The sequence below is a fragment of the Nomascus leucogenys genome, chromosome 8 (genome assembly GCF_006542625.1).
Source record: "Nomascus leucogenys isolate Asia chromosome 8, Asia_NLE_v1, whole genome shotgun sequence".
Lineage (NCBI taxonomy): Eukaryota > Metazoa > Chordata > Mammalia > Primates > Hylobatidae > Nomascus > Nomascus leucogenys.
The window spans coordinates 88,143,822-88,162,159 of NC_044388.1; the positions used below are offsets into that span (position 1 = coordinate 88,143,822).

Here is an 18,338-nt window from a genome sequence, read left to right on the forward strand (position 1 = left end):
TGACATTCCTAGAAGATGCCAAGTATGTGCCTGCCTCAAAACCTCGGCATTTGCCAGTCTCCTATACACCAAAGGAGTAGCATCTATTACAAAACAAGATTCCCAGGTTTTGACAGCTAGAACACACTCTCCATTCAGCAGGACACTCTGGCCGAGACTCAGCAGAAAAGATGTAGGATAGAAAAAATTGGGGACTTCATGCTTTACATTTTAGTTTATTTTACAAGGAGAGGTGGATTTTATTTATTCTTTATCTCTTTATCTGAGGAGATCTTGCTCTGTTGCCCAGGCTGAAGTGCAGTGACACAATCTCGGCTCCCTGCAGCCTCAACCTCCCAGGCTCAAGAGATCCTCCCACTTCAGCCTCCCAAGTAGCTGGGACCACAGGCGTGTGCAACCACACCCAGCTAATTTTTGTATTGTTTATAGAGACAGGGTTTTACTATGCTGCCCAGGCTGGTCTCAAACTCCTGAGCTCAAGCAATCCACCCGCCTCGGCCTCCCATAGTGCTGGAATTAGACGTGAGCTACTGCACCCAGCCAGATTTTATTTATGGATTTTTATTTCTCTGAGAATTTAATAATGGGAGGGAATTCATATTCAATTTGCAAGCATTACTATGCAGCTGAAAATGTTTGGGGGGTAGGTTTATGATGTCATGAGGTGCTCCTTGTGCAAACTCCGCTGATACAGACAGGACAAGGTGCCAGGCTCAATCTGATATGAAAAAAATAGGATAAAAACTGAAGCCGGACACGGTGGCTCACACTTGTAATCCCAGCGCTTTGGGAGGCTGAATCGGAAGACCTCACTTGAGGTCAGGAGTTCGTGGTGAAACCCTATGTCTACTAAAAATACAAAAATTAGCTGGGCATGGTGGTATACACCTGTAGTCCCAGCTACTCAGGAGGCTGAGGCAGGAGGATCACTTGAGCCCAGGAGGTGGAGATTACAGTGAGCCAAGATGGCACCTGGCCCTCCAGCCTGGGTGACAGAGCAAGACTCCATCTCAAAAAAAAAAAAAATGAATTTTCAGTCTCAGGTGCTACGTGATTCTCATGAGTGTCTAACACATTTCAGAGTCTTTTTTTTTGAGATGGAGTTTGGCTCTTGTTGCCCAAGCTGGAGTGCAATGGCGCAATCTCGGCTCACTGCAACCTCTGTCTCCCGGGTTCAAGTGATTCTCCTGCCTCAGCCTCCCGCATAGCTTGGATTATAGGCACACACCACCACGCCTGGCTAATTTTTTTGTATTTTTGGTAGAATCAGGGTTTCATCATGTTAGCCAGGCTAGTCTCGAACTCCTGACCTCAGGTAATCCGCCAGCCTCGGCCTCCCAAAGTGCTGGGATTAGTCGTGAGCCACCGCACCCGGCCCAGAGTCTTCTAAAGGCAAAGGCCAAACTGCCCACCCTGACCCACAAAGAGCAGAGGTGAACATCACAGAGAGGCTTCAGGGAGGTAGCAGCAGGACCTACCCTCTTCTGCTGCTTTCCTTCAAAGGGGCAGCCTCTTCTGGATGCCCGTAAATTTGTCTGATAAACCCACAGGATTGAAGAACAAAAGAAATAGTAGTAATGGCTGCACCACAGCATCCCACTAGGGAGAGCTGTGGAGCTAATACAGCTGGCACCTATGTGGCTTCCTCAAAAGGCTGTAAGGGAAGAATTTCTAAGGAGCCTGACCTTAATCAGGCCTCTGTTCTCTATGTCAAGTTAATGTGCTTATACGTGGCCCAGTCCTGAGGCCGTATTGCCTGCCAGTGCCTGACACAGTGGGACCCACGTTTCTGGTCTCCTGGAAGTTCGTTCTAGTTGCTGATAATGAATACCCTTAGGGTTCAGTTGTCTTAAATTTGGGGTGAGAGATAAAATGCTTTATGGAGTTCTCAATTTAGGACTCCCAGGGAGCTCTGAATAAATCAGTCCACCCTTGTCTGTGCCCTCTATGAGCCAGTACCCTTCAGGGAAGGGGATAAGTGGTAAGATTCAGGCATCCTGAACCCCAGACACAGCTAACAAAGTTTGTTAGAACTGGAACCCCTGTCTCTTGACTCCCAAACTAGCACTCTTATGCCCGCCCACACTGCTCAATTCACATAGGTAATTTGTCCTGAGGCACAAAAAAGAAAGACATCTACACCCACCTGCTGGGGGAGTTGCTATTGTTATTTGCACTGAGTGCCACTTAGGAGATCTCAGCAGGGTCACATTCACCGTATAATCAGTCGTAGGGTACAGATCCAAACACACTACAGGCACTTGTTCCCTCGTTGTGAAGTTAAACGATGTTGCGTGAGAAAAGTTAGCCAGATACCACCTCTGACCCAGAACAGTAAACTGTCATGAGATTAAAAGAAAGTGTTGCATTAGATTTTCTGTTGGCTAACAGGTGCCTAGACTATTAGCAAAATGGAGTTAAAGCAAGAAAGTTCCTTTTATTTATCCTTGCCCACTTAGAATTATTTTTAAGACAATAGCAAGCTAACCTGAGGAAGGACTTTACAAAGCTACCTTACCTGTCCTCACAATCAGGTATAGGACCAAGCTTAATATGCATAACTACATCTCAGATGAAGAAAATGTTAGTCTATTCTAAAATAATCCCTTGATTATAATGCAAATGAAAGAGATTACATTGGAGCTAATGGGCAAAATTATTTTTTTTCCTCCTTCCCTTCTGAATAGTTCGTTTTCTCTCTCTCTCTCTCTCTCTCTCTCTCTCTCTCTCTCTCTGTCCCTTTTCTGAGACAGGGTCTTGTTCTGTCACCCAGGCTGGAGTGCAGTGGCACAATCTTAGTTCACAGCAATCTCAAACTCCTGGACTGAAGTGACCTCAGCCTCCCGAGTAGTTGGAACTACAGGCATGTGCCACCACACCTGGGTAATTATTTTTACAATTGATTTGTAGAGACAGGATCTTACTTTGTTGCCCAGGCTGGTCTCAAACTCTTGGCCTCAAGCCCACCTCAGCCTCCCAAAGTGCTGGGATTACAAGTGTGAACCACTGCACCCAACCAAAATTCTTTTAATTTCTTTTCATTGTAAGAAATCCATGGACAAGCCTCATAGAACAGAGTACTTAAACTAGGTGGGTTCCTTAACCCTGCCCATGGAAGAAAAAAAAAAACAAAAACATATGGGGACCACCCCAGATTATGCATTCAAAGCAAATGCCATGGTACTTCACTGGATCTTTCCTATTAGACCTCTGGTAAAAGGGCTTTTGATCCGTGGAGTCATATCACACACTGTCACCTAACCATCTTCTACGCACTGCCAACTCCAGCAGGGAATTACAGGGAAAAAACTTTCATGAAGGTCCCATAAGTAATATGATCAGCCCTTGATCAGTTAGGGTGCATTAGCTGGTGGAGACATATGCTTGGTGTTGCCACTGATGCTAGCACCATTGTCTATACCACCCTCAATCCCTCCTTATTCCCATCAATCACTAACTCTTCTCTATCAATTTCCACAGTCATCCAAGACCCTGACACGTGGTTCATAAGGATTCTTCTCTCTCAAACTCTTCGAATTCTCTTGGATAACTTACAGGTCCTTACAGATAAACCATCAAATGTTGACCTCAGAGTTCTTTGAGCTCAATGCTATGAACTTCCTTCACTCCACTTCGGCCACCCATATCCATGGCCCAACCTAGACTATGCTATCGTCAGAGCTGCCCCTCCATGGTCTGGCAGTCCCCTATTCTTCTGGACCACTTACTAGTGAGGCATAATGTGTTCATGTGTGTTTAGGCAATATGTCTATTTTCTTTAGCAAACCGCTTTTAAATATTGACTTTTTTTCCAGTCAATTTAAAAGTGTTTCACATGTCACACAAATGAACCTTTATCTAACATTTTTGTTTGTTTGTTTTTTTAGATGGAGTCTCGCTCTGTCGCCCAGGCTGGAGTGCAGTGGCGCGATCTTGGCTCACTGCAAGCTCCACCTCCCAGGTTCACACCATTCTCCTGCCTCAGCCTCCCGAGTAGCTGGGACTACAGGTGCCCACCACCACGCCCGGCTAATTTTTTGTATTTTTAGTAGAGACGGGGTTTCACTGTGTTAGCCAGGATGGTCTCCATCTCCTGACCTCGTGATCTGCCCACCTCAGCCTCCCAAAGTGCTGGGATTACAGGCATGAGCCAACACGCCCAGCCAATTCCTACTTATTTTCTATGACTCAGTATAACAGTCTTTGCTTCTGGTTAAAAAAATTGTACCTGGCCTGGCAAGTGACTCACATCTGTAATCCCAGCACTTTGGGATGCCAAGGCAGCTGGATCACCTGAGGTCAGGTGTTCGAGACCAGCCTGGCCAACATGGCAAAACCCCGTCTCTACCAAAAATACAAAAATTAGCTAGGCATGGTGGCACATGCGTGGAATCCCAGCTACTAGGGAGGCTGAGGCAGGAGAATTGCTTGAACCTGGGAGAGGGAGGCTGCAGTGAGCCAAGATCATGCCACTGTACTCCAGCCTGGACAACACAGCAAGACTCCATCTCAAAAAAAACAAAAAAATTGTACCTGGACACACACACACACACACACACACACACAAATAAAATCTCTATTTTTATACTTACTTACTTTTATTATTCCATTATTAATTTACTTTTTGTCAAAGCACTCATTATACCATAATGTACTTGCCTATTTACCTATATATTTCTATCAGTTTGAATTGGAAACTTCCAGGTCCTAATACGTGATATCCTTTTGGTAAATAGAATAAATTAATTAATTTTGGCTTGGGCGTGGTGGCTCACACCTGTAATCCCAGCACCTAGGGAGGCTGAGGCGGGTGGATCACTTAAGGTTGGGAGTTCGAGACCAGCCTAGCCAATATGGTGACACGATATCTCTACTAAAAATACGAAAATCAGCAGGGCATGGTGGTGCACACCTATAATCCCAGCTACTTGGGAGGCTGAGGCATGAGAGTCGCTTGAATTGGGAAGGTGGAGGTCGCAGTAAGCCAAGATCGCCTCCCTGCACTCCAACCTGGGTAACAGAGCAAGACTCAGTCTCAAAAAAGAAGAAAAAAAATGTTTTTTAATGTAATACTTACTGAGTTTACTCTCTACCAGATGACTTGCTAGGCACTAAAAATGACACAAAAATAAATCTCAGTTCCTGCCTGAATTTACTTATAATTTTACTCATGATGTTTAAGAAAAAATCAAGTTAAATGAGGGTCAATAGCCGTCCAATGACGTCCTTAAAATTCCATGCCCAGCTGGGCGTGGTGGTTCACACCTGTAATCCTAGCACTTTGGGAGGCCGAGGAGGGCAGATCATCTGAGGTCAGGAGTTCGAGACCAGCCTGACTAACATGGAGAAACCCCATCTCTACTAAAAATACAAAATTAGCTGGGCGTGGTGGCGCATGCCTGCAATCCCAGCTACTCAGGAAGGCTGACACAAGAGAATCGCTTGAACCCAGGAGCGGAGATTGCAGTGAGCTGAGATCATGCCACTGCACTCCAGCCTGGGCAACAAGAGCGAAACTCAGTCTCAAAAAATAAAAATAAAAAATAAAAAAACTCCATGCCCAAATGTGAATCTGATAACAAAATAAGCTGTATTATTTAATGCATTAAAATAAAATATAAGCTTGAAATGCCAGGCATAGAAAATGATAGCAAGTCACCAAATATAGTATCTTTCTTCAAGTTAGTACCTCATTTACATCCATCTCACATCTCACATCCATCTCTAGAAATAACAGTCACAAACTGTCTAGAAGTTCATTCATTTTTAAATACTTTGGATACTTACTTGGAGATCGCCCAAATTTTTAAATGACACAATTATTTAATGGAAAGCATAAGAGATCTCCTTACTTGGTATGTGTGTTCTGATCCAACTTTCCTAGAATGCCTGTTCAATTTCAAACAAGTTTCATTAAATATTGAAATATTGAACCTTCCATCATCTTCTAAGAGATCATCTTCTAAAAGACAAGAGAGAAAGTTATAGATAGCTTGCACCATCTTAGCAAAATGCATCATGGCTGAGTACAAGTGAAACTCTGACACCTTAAGAGAGCCAACTGGGTGTTTAACAGGAATAATATTAAAACTGGTATCAGCAGACTTAGCTTCAAGTCCTGGCTCTCCAAATTCTCAATTGTAATTACCTTAGCTAAGTCACTGAACCTCAGTCTCCTTGTTCGTAAAATCAAGTAATTCAGCTTGCTTTTCTTATGTCACAGGCTGCTTAGATAATCAAATGAAACATTTAAAAATTTCTATAAATTAATAAAGAAAGCAGTGATATTTTTAGAAAGTTAATCCTATCACTTGGATCGTCCATAGTAAAATGTCATGAAGGTAAGCATAGCAGTAGCCAGAAAGTCTGAGAATAAGGAAAACGGCAAATAAAAATCAAAGGCTATAGATTTAAACTCTCCGAGCAAGTGCTTTCCAACCTAGAAAATAACCAGAAAGTAGATGACCAAGCAAGAGGAAATTTGCTTTCACAGCAGACAGTATTTCAAGAGCTACTCAGCTGAGTACTAAGGCAATAAAATAATCAGAAAGCAGACTTGTTTTAACCATTGTACAGAAAAAAGTCATTTCATAGCTCCTGCAGTCTAATTCATTCTTACAATGTTCTATCTTCTTAATGTAGTTTAAAAGGATAGATTTGTTACTAATGATTTAAAGAAATAACAGAGAGTCAGGAATAACATCAGTGATTTTCAAGAAAAAGCAAATTTCCTAACAAACAAGACTGTATGTTTTCTACCAATGAGAAAGGTGTAAATGTCTACCAGAGAGAAGCTATTTTATAACTACCTTTTATGTGTATTTCTCCCGTGGGAGTTTCTGCTACCTAAGAATGAGAACAATAAATTATTTTAGTCAAGATCAGAATTGTCCACAGCATTTTCAATATCACTGACATATTCAGCACAAGGCAACTAGCTGGGGAAAATATTCCTGCCTATAATTGGAAAGTGTAGAAAGATGGTTATGAGAGAGAATTTGAAGACCTATCATATGTGCTCTCCTTTGTCTTCACAACTTTTATTTTAAAGATTTCATAAGGACATCAGAAATAAAAATAGTCACATGTATGCATGTGATTTTGAGGAATACCAAGTGTCTGCATGTAAGAAATGCATGTATGTAAGAAATACCACATAAAGCTTCTGTCTCTGTACAGGCAGAACAGAAGCAGAAGTACTGTCTGCACAGTTCACATCTCAATATGATTTTCACATAAGATAGTCATTATCGTCTGAATTCAGGGGAAGATGGCAATGTGAACAAAGGCATCTGGCTCCCACTTCCCACGCCCAAGCCTGACAGAAGTGATGGAGAATAAGTAAAAATGGGTCAAAATTTGCATCTGGGTTGGAAAGAAGGGTCGGTTGCCATACACAAGGCGGAAACATGAAGACATTTCAGCTTAGCACAGTATGGAAGAGCTCGGGCTAAAGAAAGACCCTAAGACCTACTATGCAACCTGGCTTCCAAGCAAAGGAATGTAGTCCCAAAGTTTCAAAAGAAAGAACTGGAGGAGAACTAGAGCCCATGGAAAAATCAAGACAGGTCACAGGACAAATCAATGACCCAGGCTCCATCTGGAGCCATTTAGCCCAGTGGTTCCCAAACTGCACATCAGAATCACCCAGACATCAGCAGATTTGAAGTAATGCTTCGACATCTATATTTTTTTAAGAGCTCACCTGACAATTCTTCTTCTTCTTCTCTCTCTCTTTTTTTAAACAGGGTATCACTCTGTCACCCAGACTACACTGCAACCTCCACCTCCTGGGCTCAAGCAATCCTCCCACCTCAGCCTCCTGAGTAGCTGGGACTATAGGCATGCACCACCAAGCCCAGATAATTTTGGGGGTTTCTTTTGTAGAAATAGAGTTTCACCATGTCCAAAGGCTGGTTTCAAACTCCTGGACTCAAGCCATCCACCTGCCTCAGTCTCCCAAAGTGCTGGGATTACAGGCATGAACCACCACACCCCTAACCTCACCAGGCAATCTGATAGGCAACAAGGTATATATTAAAAATATATATATAATACTACTATTGCTACTGCTAATAATAATAATAGTAATAATAATAATAATAGTCCTTCTTTAGCCCACTGTAGATTAGTAATGGGGAAGGACTTCAAAGCAGAGGCCTCAGGACCTGAAGGTACCATCTGGCAGAGAGCCTGAGTTGACAGAAGGGGCTTGCCTCTTTCCTGCCTTGGTAGGCTGTAATGCCATAAAGAAGCCAGGCCCAAAGCCAACAGCTTCACCAATCATAGCAAAATGCTCAGAAATAAAGCACGGGGTGGTGGGCTTTCTCACAGCTGCTGCCCAAAGGACACTGGGTCACCCAACCAGCAGTAAATCCTTCATTCTGAGATCTGACATAAACATACTAACATTATCCAATGAAAAGGAAGATCAAAGGGAAGGCCATTCATTTTACTATGAGGGAAATATCAGACCTAGACAGAACTTTTATCTTCTAAGGATAAGTAATCCAGAAGGGGGCAAAAAAACTGCAAAATGATTCTACAAAAAAGGAGAGGGAAGGAAAGGAAAATTGTGCTTGGCAGACAAAGAATGAGCATATTTATAAAAAAGAAAATATTGAGCAAAAGAATGGTAAAATTAGGCAGCATCTGTTTCATATGGTTCAATAAAAATTTTAAAAATAGATTCAAACAAGAGATAAAGGATTAGATAATAAGAGAACGTGACAGCTAAGAGGAAACTGGTAGAGAGAAGCAGAAATAAAAAGGGAACTAGATGAGACCCAAAGAAAAGGAAATGAAAGTGCAACAGCAGAATTTAAAGTGCATTGGAAATGGTAAAGATAGGAAATGTCAATGCAAAAATGCATATTTGTGTAAGTGCAAATAGAGAACAAACTTGTTATATATTCAAAGAAGGCAGAGGAAAAAGACATGGACAATAAAAAGGAGAAAATGGGAAACCAGTGTGGACGAACAAGCAATTCCACATAGGCACAGGCTGGAGTGCAGTGGTGTGATCTTGGCTCACTGCAACCTTGGCCTCCTGGTTTTAAGCGATTCTTGTGCCATAGCCTCCCGAGTAGCTGGGACTACAGGTGTGAGCCACCACGTCTGGCCTCTTTTTTCTTTTTTTTCTGTCTTTTATTTATTTATTTTTTTTTTGAGATACGGTCTAGCTCTGTTGCCCAGGCTGGCGTTCAGTGGTGCAACCATGGCTCACTGCAGCCTTGACCTTCCAGGCTCAAGCAATCCTCCCACCTCAGCAACCAAGTAGCTGGGACCACAGGTGTGCAGATCACTTAATTTTTTCATTTTGTAAAGACAAGATCTCACTATATTGAAGAGCAAAAAACAAACTGTTAAAAAAAAAAAAGCAATAATCAGAGATGTAATAAAAGAAAATATTCCTAATATATAGTTAAACCAAATTCTAAAGACCAAAAAACTCACAGGGGGCTGGGCATGGTGGCTCACGCCTGTAATCCCAGCACTTTGGGAGGCCAAGATGGGTGGATCACTTGAGGTCAGGAGTTTGAGATCAGCCTGGCCAACATGGTAAAACCCCATCTCTACTAAAAATACAAAAATTAGCTGGGCATGGTGACACATGCCTGTAATCCCAGCCACTTGGGAGGCTGAGGCACAAGAATCTCTTGAACACAGGAGGCGAAGGTTGCAATGAGCCAATATCATGCCACTGCACTCCAGCCTGGGTGACAGAATAAGACTCAGTCTCAAAACAACAACAACAACAACTCACAGGGTACTAGGAAAACTTAGTGCAAAACATGAACATCTCTATCTGCCCACTACCCAGACGGAGGTTTCATGAAGGAAGAGACTTCTGTGTCATTATCGAATTCTCAATGCCTAAAAAACATCAGACACATAATAGGTGGTAAATAAACATTTGCTGGGTACATTAATAAATGATTAATGTCTTAAATTTCATGGCTAAAGAAGCCTTCATGATACACAAGCTTAAAATCAAATTGCTTACATAGAATTTTTTATATTTTATTTATTTATTTGAGACAGTCTCACTCTGTTGCCCAGGCTGGAGTGCAGTGGTGCGATTTTGGCTCACTGCAACCTCTGCCTCCCGTATTCAAGCAATTCTCGTGCCTAAGACTCTCAAGTAGCTGGAACTACAGGCACACACCACCACCCCCGGCTAATTTTTGTATTTTTAGTAGAGACAGAGTTTCGCCATGTTGACCCTGGCCTCAGGTGATCTGCCCACCTAAGCCTCCCAAAGTGCAGGGATTACAGGCATGAGCCACCACACCTGGCCAGGATTTTTTTTTTTTTTTTTTAAAGAAAGTCACACCTTCTTCTAACTCTTCTTTCAAAGCTTCCAGTTCCCAACGTCAATATGAAATACTTCTAGAATTCCAAGAACAAAAGTTTATGACCCAAGAATTTTATCTTCAATTGAGCTTTCATTCACATGTGAAGGCAATAAAAGACATTCTCAGATCATCATGGACTCAGAAAGTATCCCATTCCCTCCCCGGGGAGAGGCAAATCACCATACAGAGAGAGAAATAGAGATAGAGAAATAATAGAGCACATGGTTTGAAAAGACTGTCAGTAAGCACTGAAACTATTAAAACATGTACCCAAAGTTAAATCATCACTACCAAGGTTTCTATAAATCAATATAAGAGTGAGCTCTTTGAAGAGATAATACATGTTAAAAATAAGAAGCTGGTAATATAATGCTATACTAAACCAATAACCTAAGAGAAGAGAGAGGGGAAGAAATAAAAGGAAGTTTTAAAAATAAAAGGAATGCTAACTTATCTCATTCAGGGAAAAGTGAACAATATTTCAGTCTTAACACTGGTAAAAAAAGAAATACACACTCAAATAGAATTTGTCTTTTTTAAATGTGATCACTTGTAGAAAAGAAAACAAAATCTATACTATCTGACTCACTGGAAAAGAAAATCTGTGTAACAAAAAGAAAACAAAAGACACAGCAAAGTAGCATTAAAAAGGGAAAAAACAGGCCAGGTGCAGTGGCTCACACCTGTAATCCAAGCACTTTGAGAGGCTGAGGTGGGAGGATTCCTTGAGGCCAGGAGTTCAAGACCAGCCTGGGCAATATAGTGAGACCTTGTCTTTACAAAATGAAAAAATTAAGTGATCTGCACACCTGTGGTCCCAGCTACTTGGTTGCTGAGGTGGGAGGATTGCTTGAGCCTGGAAGGTCAAGGCTGCAGTGAGCCATGGTTGCACCACTGAACGCCAGCCTGGGCAACAGAGCTAGACCGTATCTCAAAAAAAAAATAAATAAATAAAAGAAAGAAAAAAAAGAAAAAAGAGGCCAGATGTGGTGGCTCACACCTGTAGTCCCAGCTACTCGGGAGGCTATGGCACAAGAATCGCTTAAAACCAGGAGGCCAAGGTTGCAGTGAGCCAAGATCACACCACTGCACTCCAGCCTGGGTGACACAGTGAGATTCTGTCTCATAAATAAATAAATAAATAAATAGACAGATGAAAGGAAAATCATATCACAAATAACAATGATGTAAGTTGGATAACTTATCTAATCAAAAATAAAAGTTTTCCAGAAAGGCTCTCCATACATGCTGCCTCCTAGAGTACATTTATAGTAATATTATTCAGATAGCTTTCAAGAAGGAAAAAAAGTAGACAACGGCATATCATGCAAATGCAAGCACAAATAAATTCAGAAAACAATATTACTTTCAATATATAATTCAAGGCAAAGGTATTAAACAGGCTAAAATAAGCCATTTGTTACTAGCAAAAGAATCTATAATAAAGATATCAGTCATGAACATAAAAATCATATCAAAATGTGTGAAACAAACCAATAAGAATTTCTAAGACGAACAGAAAATGGCAATCCATGTTAAAAATAAACAAAACCCAGAAGTCCTGAATAACCTTATTAATAAAGTTGACTTAATAATAGATCTTATTCCCCTTACAGGCAAACACTCTACCTTATTATCTAGCACCTGCTGAAATTACCAAACTTGGCCAAATTGTAAGGCCCAAGAAAATGTCAATAAATCCTCCAAACATACCAAAATGTAATAAAACTAGAAAACAACAACACAGTATAAATGTTACAAAGAAAAAAATCTACCACTGTATACAATGCTTATAATTAATTATTCAAAGAGGAAATCATAATAGTAATTATATAATGCTTTGAAAGTAAGGGTAAAGAGAACACATATTAAAACACTCACAAATGGCCGGGCACAGTGGCTCAGGCCTGTAATCCCAGCACTTTGGGAGGCCGAGGCAGGTGGATCGCGAGGTCAGGAGATCAAGACCATCCTGGCTAACACAGTGAAACCCCGTCTCTGCTAAAAATACAAAAACTTAGCCAGCTGTGGTGGTGGGTGCCTGTAGTCCCAGCTACTCGGGAGGCTGAGGCAGGAGAATGGCATGAACCCGGGAAGCGGAGCTTGCAGTGAGCCGAGATCGTGCCACTGCACTCCAGCCTGGGCGACAGACAGAGACTCCGTCTCAAAAAAAAAAAAAAAAAAAAAAAAAAAAAAAAACACACTCATAAATAATTATTCCATCAAACAGAAAATCAGAATATTTTATCTGCCTTGAAACATGTATCAATATTATATCATGCCTTGAAACATGTATCAATGCCTAAAGAATTCTGCCAAAGCTCAAATCTGCAAGGGAGAAAGAAACATTAAAGACTTTTATTATCAAACAGAAAAGAATGAAAATAAGTTGAATTTCGTTATGCACTCAAGAATTTAGAAACAGAACAATATAACCAATTTAACAGAAATATGAGCTGTGCACCGTGACTCACACCTATAATCCCAGTACTTGGGGAGGCGGAGACAGGCATATCAATTGAGCCCAGAAGTTCAAGACCAGCCTAGGTAACATGGTGAAACCCTGTCTCTACAAAAAATACAAAAATTTGCCAGGCCTTATGGTGCATGCCTGTAGTCCCAGCTACTTGGGAGGCTGAGGTAGGAGGATCACTTGAGCCCGGGAGGTCAAGGTTGCAGTGAGCCGTGATTGCACTACTGTGCTGCAACCTGGGTGACAGAGCTGGGTGTCTCAAAAAAAAAAAAAAAGAGAGAGAGAAACATGGAGAAGGAAAGATATAAACAAGATGAGAAATTAGTGAGTTAGAAAAAGAAAAACAATTTTAAAACCCAAGAGTTCATTCCTTGGGGAAAAAAATATAGTAACAAAACACACAACCAACCAATCAACCTCTAAAAAGAGAAAGAACCAAACTTAGGAGTCAGAAAAACCTGGGATTATATAACCTATAACCCCAGAGGAGATGTAAGCAAATATTCCATATGACATTCTGCCAATATGTGTAATATATCAACCAAATACACATTTTTTAGAAAAATATAAAAATTGACTCAAGAAAATGTCAGAAACATAAACGACCCAAAATCATGGAAGAAATTGACAAAGTTGTCAAAGAATTATCTCTTGAAAGGGGTGATACTTCAACGATCTTTTGAGAAAATGTTCAACTTTAAAGGAAGGGAATAATTCCAACGTGATATAAAGTATTCCAGAGGGAAAAACAATGGAAAACTTCCCAATTCATTTTAAGGAAAATAGCATAACTCTGATAATGAAATCAGACAACAGAATGTCCAGGATCTAGAGGCAAAGAATGACAAGTCTTTATAACAGTGCACAAATAAACAGAAGACTTGAGTAGACAGTGAGTAAATGTGGAAACATACCTTGCTCCCAGTTAGGATGGCTCAACATAAATCCTAATTCTCTCTAGATTAACTTGCAAATAAAATCCAATTCCCTTTAGTCCAGAGACATTAAATAACTCAGCCATGATCAGCCAACTCTTCAATAGAGAGTTAAGATGCAAAACCGGATCTGCCTGACTCCAAAGACCATGTGTTTCCCAAGGGAAAGGAACTTGAACAGGTAATTGGATATTAGTAAAAACAGCTGACGCCAAACAGCAACCTGTCATCCTCACTGAACAGTGACAGGTGAGTGATGATCTTTTAAAGACATTTCCCTATGGTAGTTTACTAATAATTTTGTAAGGCTTCTCTGATTAGTTACCATATTAATTTTATAATATCTTTGCCTGCATATTATTTACTTGCAAAGAATTAATTTTGTTTTACTTATATGCAAATGTCAAGAGACCAAATTTGTATAATCTCATAGTTGGTTTTATATTGTTAAGATTGGCAGACTTTTTTAAGTATTTCTGCTGAATCTGTGTCACTTCCCAGCTACTCAGGTTAAGGTACAGTTTCAGTGGGATAGCAAACAGCTAATTAAGAACTTTCTCAACTCCCCCAAAATAATAAATGACATCAGCCAGCTGTGGTGGTTCACGACTATAATCCCAGCACTTTGGGAGGCTGAGGTGGGCAGATCACTTGAGGTCAGGAGTTTAAGACCAGCCTGGCCAATATGGTGAAACTCAGTCTCTACTAAAAATACAAAAAATAGCCAGGCATGGTAGTGGGTGCCTGTAATCCCAGCTACTGAGAAGGCTGAGGCAGGAGAATCGCTTGAACCTAGGAAGCAGGGATTGCAGTGAGCCGAGATCGCACCACTGCACTCCAGCCTGGGCTACAGGGCGAGACTCCATCTCAAAAAATAAATAAATAAATGACATCAATTACTTGTCAAGGTTTGTCTACAGGGTTTTTTGTTTGTTTTCTGAGACAGGGTCTTGCCCTGTCACCCAGGTTGGAGTGCAGTGGCATGATCATAGCTCACTGCAGCCTTGAACTCCTGGGTTCAAGTGATCCTCTTGCCTCAGCCACCCGAGTAACTGGGACTATAGGCATGCACCATCACACCAGGCTAAATTTTCTTTTTTTTTTTTTTTGTAGAGATGGGGTCTCACTGTGTTGCTCAGGTTGACCTCAAACTCTTGGCCTCAAGCAATCCTCCTCAGCCTCCCAAAGTGCAGGGATTACAGGCATGAGCCACTGTGCCCCACCTGTCTACAAGGTATTTAATTAGTCCTCATACCCATAACCAGAGCTTTTTTTTTTTAACTTCCTGTAATTGTCACAATGTTGTTAAAAACCCATATGACAATTATGTAAAATGAGGTTTATTTCTACTTCTTAAAGCTCCTTCCTTCCACTCCTTTTTTTAGCTAACACCTACCCTCCTGCACCCTAGGGGTGCCCCTGCTTCCTCTTCCCCACTCTCAACTTGATCCCTTTAAAGCTGCTGGGTCAGCCTCCCTGGCACCTCCTCTTTCACACGCAAGAGCAAGAAATGACTTTTTTTTTTTTTTTTTTTTTTGAGACAGAGTCTTGCTTGTTGTCCAGGCAGGAGTGCAGTGGCACAATCTCGGCTCACTCACTGCAACTTCTGCCCCCTGGGTTCAAATGATTCTTGTGCCTCAGCCTCCCGAGTTGCTGGGACTACAGGTGTGTGCCACCACACCCAGCTAAGTTTTTCTATTTTCAGTAGAGATAGGGTTTTGCCATGTTGGCCAGGCTAGTCTGGAACTCCTGACCTCAAGTGATCTACCCGCTTCAGCCTCCCAAAGTGCTGGGATTATAGGCGTGAGCCACCACACCTGGCCAGAAAAGACAAGTTTACTACCAAAGATAAGCCAAATGGCTACCCTCTGTTGCCTTGGATATTTGATAGTGGACTGATCATCACCTAATGTTTTCCTTTTAAATGCCTTTTTATTACTTTCCACCTCTCCCAGAGGGCTCAGCTGAGAAAAAATACCCTAGAGCTCATTCAGCCTGGTACCAAGAGGATACGGATCTCTCGACCTGCTCTAGTCCTGCGGCTGGAGCAACTACGTCTGAGTATAAATCTCAGACAGCAAATAGGAGCTCTCCGGCCCAGCTGATTCTGCAGCATACTTCCCCACATTCTGTGCTTAGCATTTTCTAGGAGGAAATGAGACTTCACCTCCACCTACCAACTGTCTGGAAACCGATGACGGCTGGCACCGAGCGCCTGGGAGGTGCTGTGGAGATGTTCACGGTGTAGTTGGTGCCTGGGTACAGGGATAGGCACACTTCTGGGGTCCTGCTGTCTGTGGTCAAGTTGACTGTCTCCTCATGAACTGATTCCATAGGGTCCAACCGTTGTCCTTTAATGGATATCTTTGAGAGGAAAAGACAAGAGAACCCACTCTGACTCCAGTCAAAACAATCCAGGATTTGTGGCGCTGGAGCCCATTCTCCTACTATTCCATTTTATACTGCGCTGCTCAGCCAGGGAGCATTTGTAAGGTAAACCTGGTCTGCTGATAAAGTCTGATCAGCCCAGTGAATATTAAACCCCTAGAGGAGACATAAATGAGCAATCTCCCTAGGAAGTGCTCTCCTGCACACAAATGATCAAATGGAGACAATTGCAACCTGAAGATCATTGGCTGCACTCTGTCACCAAGTCAGCAGATGCTCCCGGGCTTGCTCTGGGGGAGTGAAATACAAGTGCTTGGAAACAAGCAATCGTGAGGATGCCAAATATAAACACATCCCCCATACATGCACCCTGCTGAATGACAAATATGTTAAACACAAAATGCAAAATAACGAAATCATCCAGATATCTTCAAAAATTCCGTCCACTCTTTTTAAATGACAATGGGATCAGAAAGCAATTAGATTGATGCCAGGCGCAGTGGCTCATGTCTATAATCCCAGCACTCTGGGAGGCTGAGGTAGGTGGATCACCTGAGGTCAGAAGTTCGAGACCAGCCTGGCCAACGTGGTGAAACCCCATCTCTACTGAAAATACAAAAAATTAGCCAAGCATGGTGGTGCACACCTGTAATCCCAGCTACTCAGGAGGCTGAGGCAGGAGAATTGCTTGAACCCGGAAGGCCGAGGTTGCAGTAAGCTGAGATCCCACCACTGCACTCCAGCCTGGGCAACAGAGTGAGACTGTCTCAAAAAAAAAAAAAAAAATGGCAATTAGATTGAGAAGCTCTCATGGAAGCAAGTCCCTCTGACTCATATTCCCATGGGTGACGTGTCTGTCCTAGCAGGAAAAAGTAGATCAGTTTACTTACCACATATGAGATCTTGGGGTTTATTCTTCCTGAGTTTATTTGCCATCTCACACAGGTATCATTAAACACTGATACATCATTAATCTTTGTCAGAATTTCTAAAAGAGAAAAAGGCAGTCAACTCACAAAATGCATCAATGGGCTTTAGGAAAATTCTACAGGAGATCAGTCTATCTGCACAGCTGGTATCTCTGCTGGTCACCATTCATCCTCAGAGGCAGACACTGAGTCAGGCAATGCAAGCTCTCCCAAGCCAATCACCCAACTTGTCTTCATCATGAATGAGCGTGGCCCATTACCTGACTTAGAGGGAAAGGAAAGATTCCTACTTGGGTATAGGTCAGAATTCTAACCTGTGATTCACCTGACAGGCCACTGGATGCCACTGGCATTCCACTCTGGTAGAATGGAACAAGGCCCAGAGCTGGGTCCTCAGTGAGACCTTCCCTGCACCTGCACAAGTAAGACCTGCTTCCACCTTTCTCTTCCCAGCAGAATGATGGGAAACTCCTTCAAGTCACTGCTATCCCATGGGGGAAAATGACACGTCTCACCACACAGGACCACGCCTCAGAAACAGGTTGGGGCAAACTAAAGAAATTCTCTACAAGGTTCTTAGGTACTTCTGGGACTCCTGTAACTGAAGCTATTTAATCCTGGTCTATCAGGAGGCCACTGATTCCTCTGGGTTGTTCTGCTTCTTTTAAATATTCTACATATATTCCAGGTAATGAATTCAGCAATGTGGGAAATCATATGAAGGCCTTGGTTCCCTGAGGTAGCATAGTTTTCAACAGTCCCAGTCAACCCACAAGTGGTTCTTCAGACAGGAAGAACGAAAGGAGATCTAGCTTTTTATTTCTTTGAAATCAAATTCCCAGCCGAGTGCAGTGGCTCACACCTGTAATCTCAGCACTTTGGGAGGCCAAGGTTGGCGGATCATCTGAGCTCGGAAGTTTGGGACCAGCCTGGCCAACATAGTGAAACCCCATCTCTACTAAAAATACAAAACTTAGCAGGGCGTGGTGGCACATGCCTGTAATCTCAACTACTTGGGAGGCTGAGGCAGGAGAATCGCTTGAAGCTGGGAGGCAGAGGTTGCAGTGAGCTGAGATGGCACCACTGCACTCCACCCTGGGTGATGGAGCAAAACTCCATCTCAAAAATAATAAAATAAAATAAAATAAACTTCCTACAGACAAGCAAAACTATCTCTACTTGCAAATGATATGATCTTATATACTTCTATATATAAAACTCTAAGGAATCCACACCAAAACAAGTATTAGAACTG

General features: G+C 42.1%; 1 protein-coding gene across 1 annotated transcript in view; it reads right to left on the minus strand.

Annotated features, from left to right (window-relative positions):
• SUSD1 (sushi domain containing 1) overlaps positions 1-18,338 on the minus strand; it is a 135,438-nt gene that overhangs the window by 55,622 nt on the left and 61,478 nt on the right. The window contains exons 8-11 of the mRNA XM_030817622.1: positions 17,045-17,142; positions 15,944-16,130; positions 5,853-5,962; positions 2,147-2,339 (exon numbers count right to left, since the gene is read on the minus strand). Of these exons, the coding sequence (XP_030673482.1) occupies positions 2,147-2,339; positions 5,853-5,962; positions 15,944-16,130; positions 17,045-17,142 (588 nt within the window). The remainder of the gene's footprint in view (positions 1-2,146; positions 2,340-5,852; positions 5,963-15,943; positions 16,131-17,044; positions 17,143-18,338) is intronic.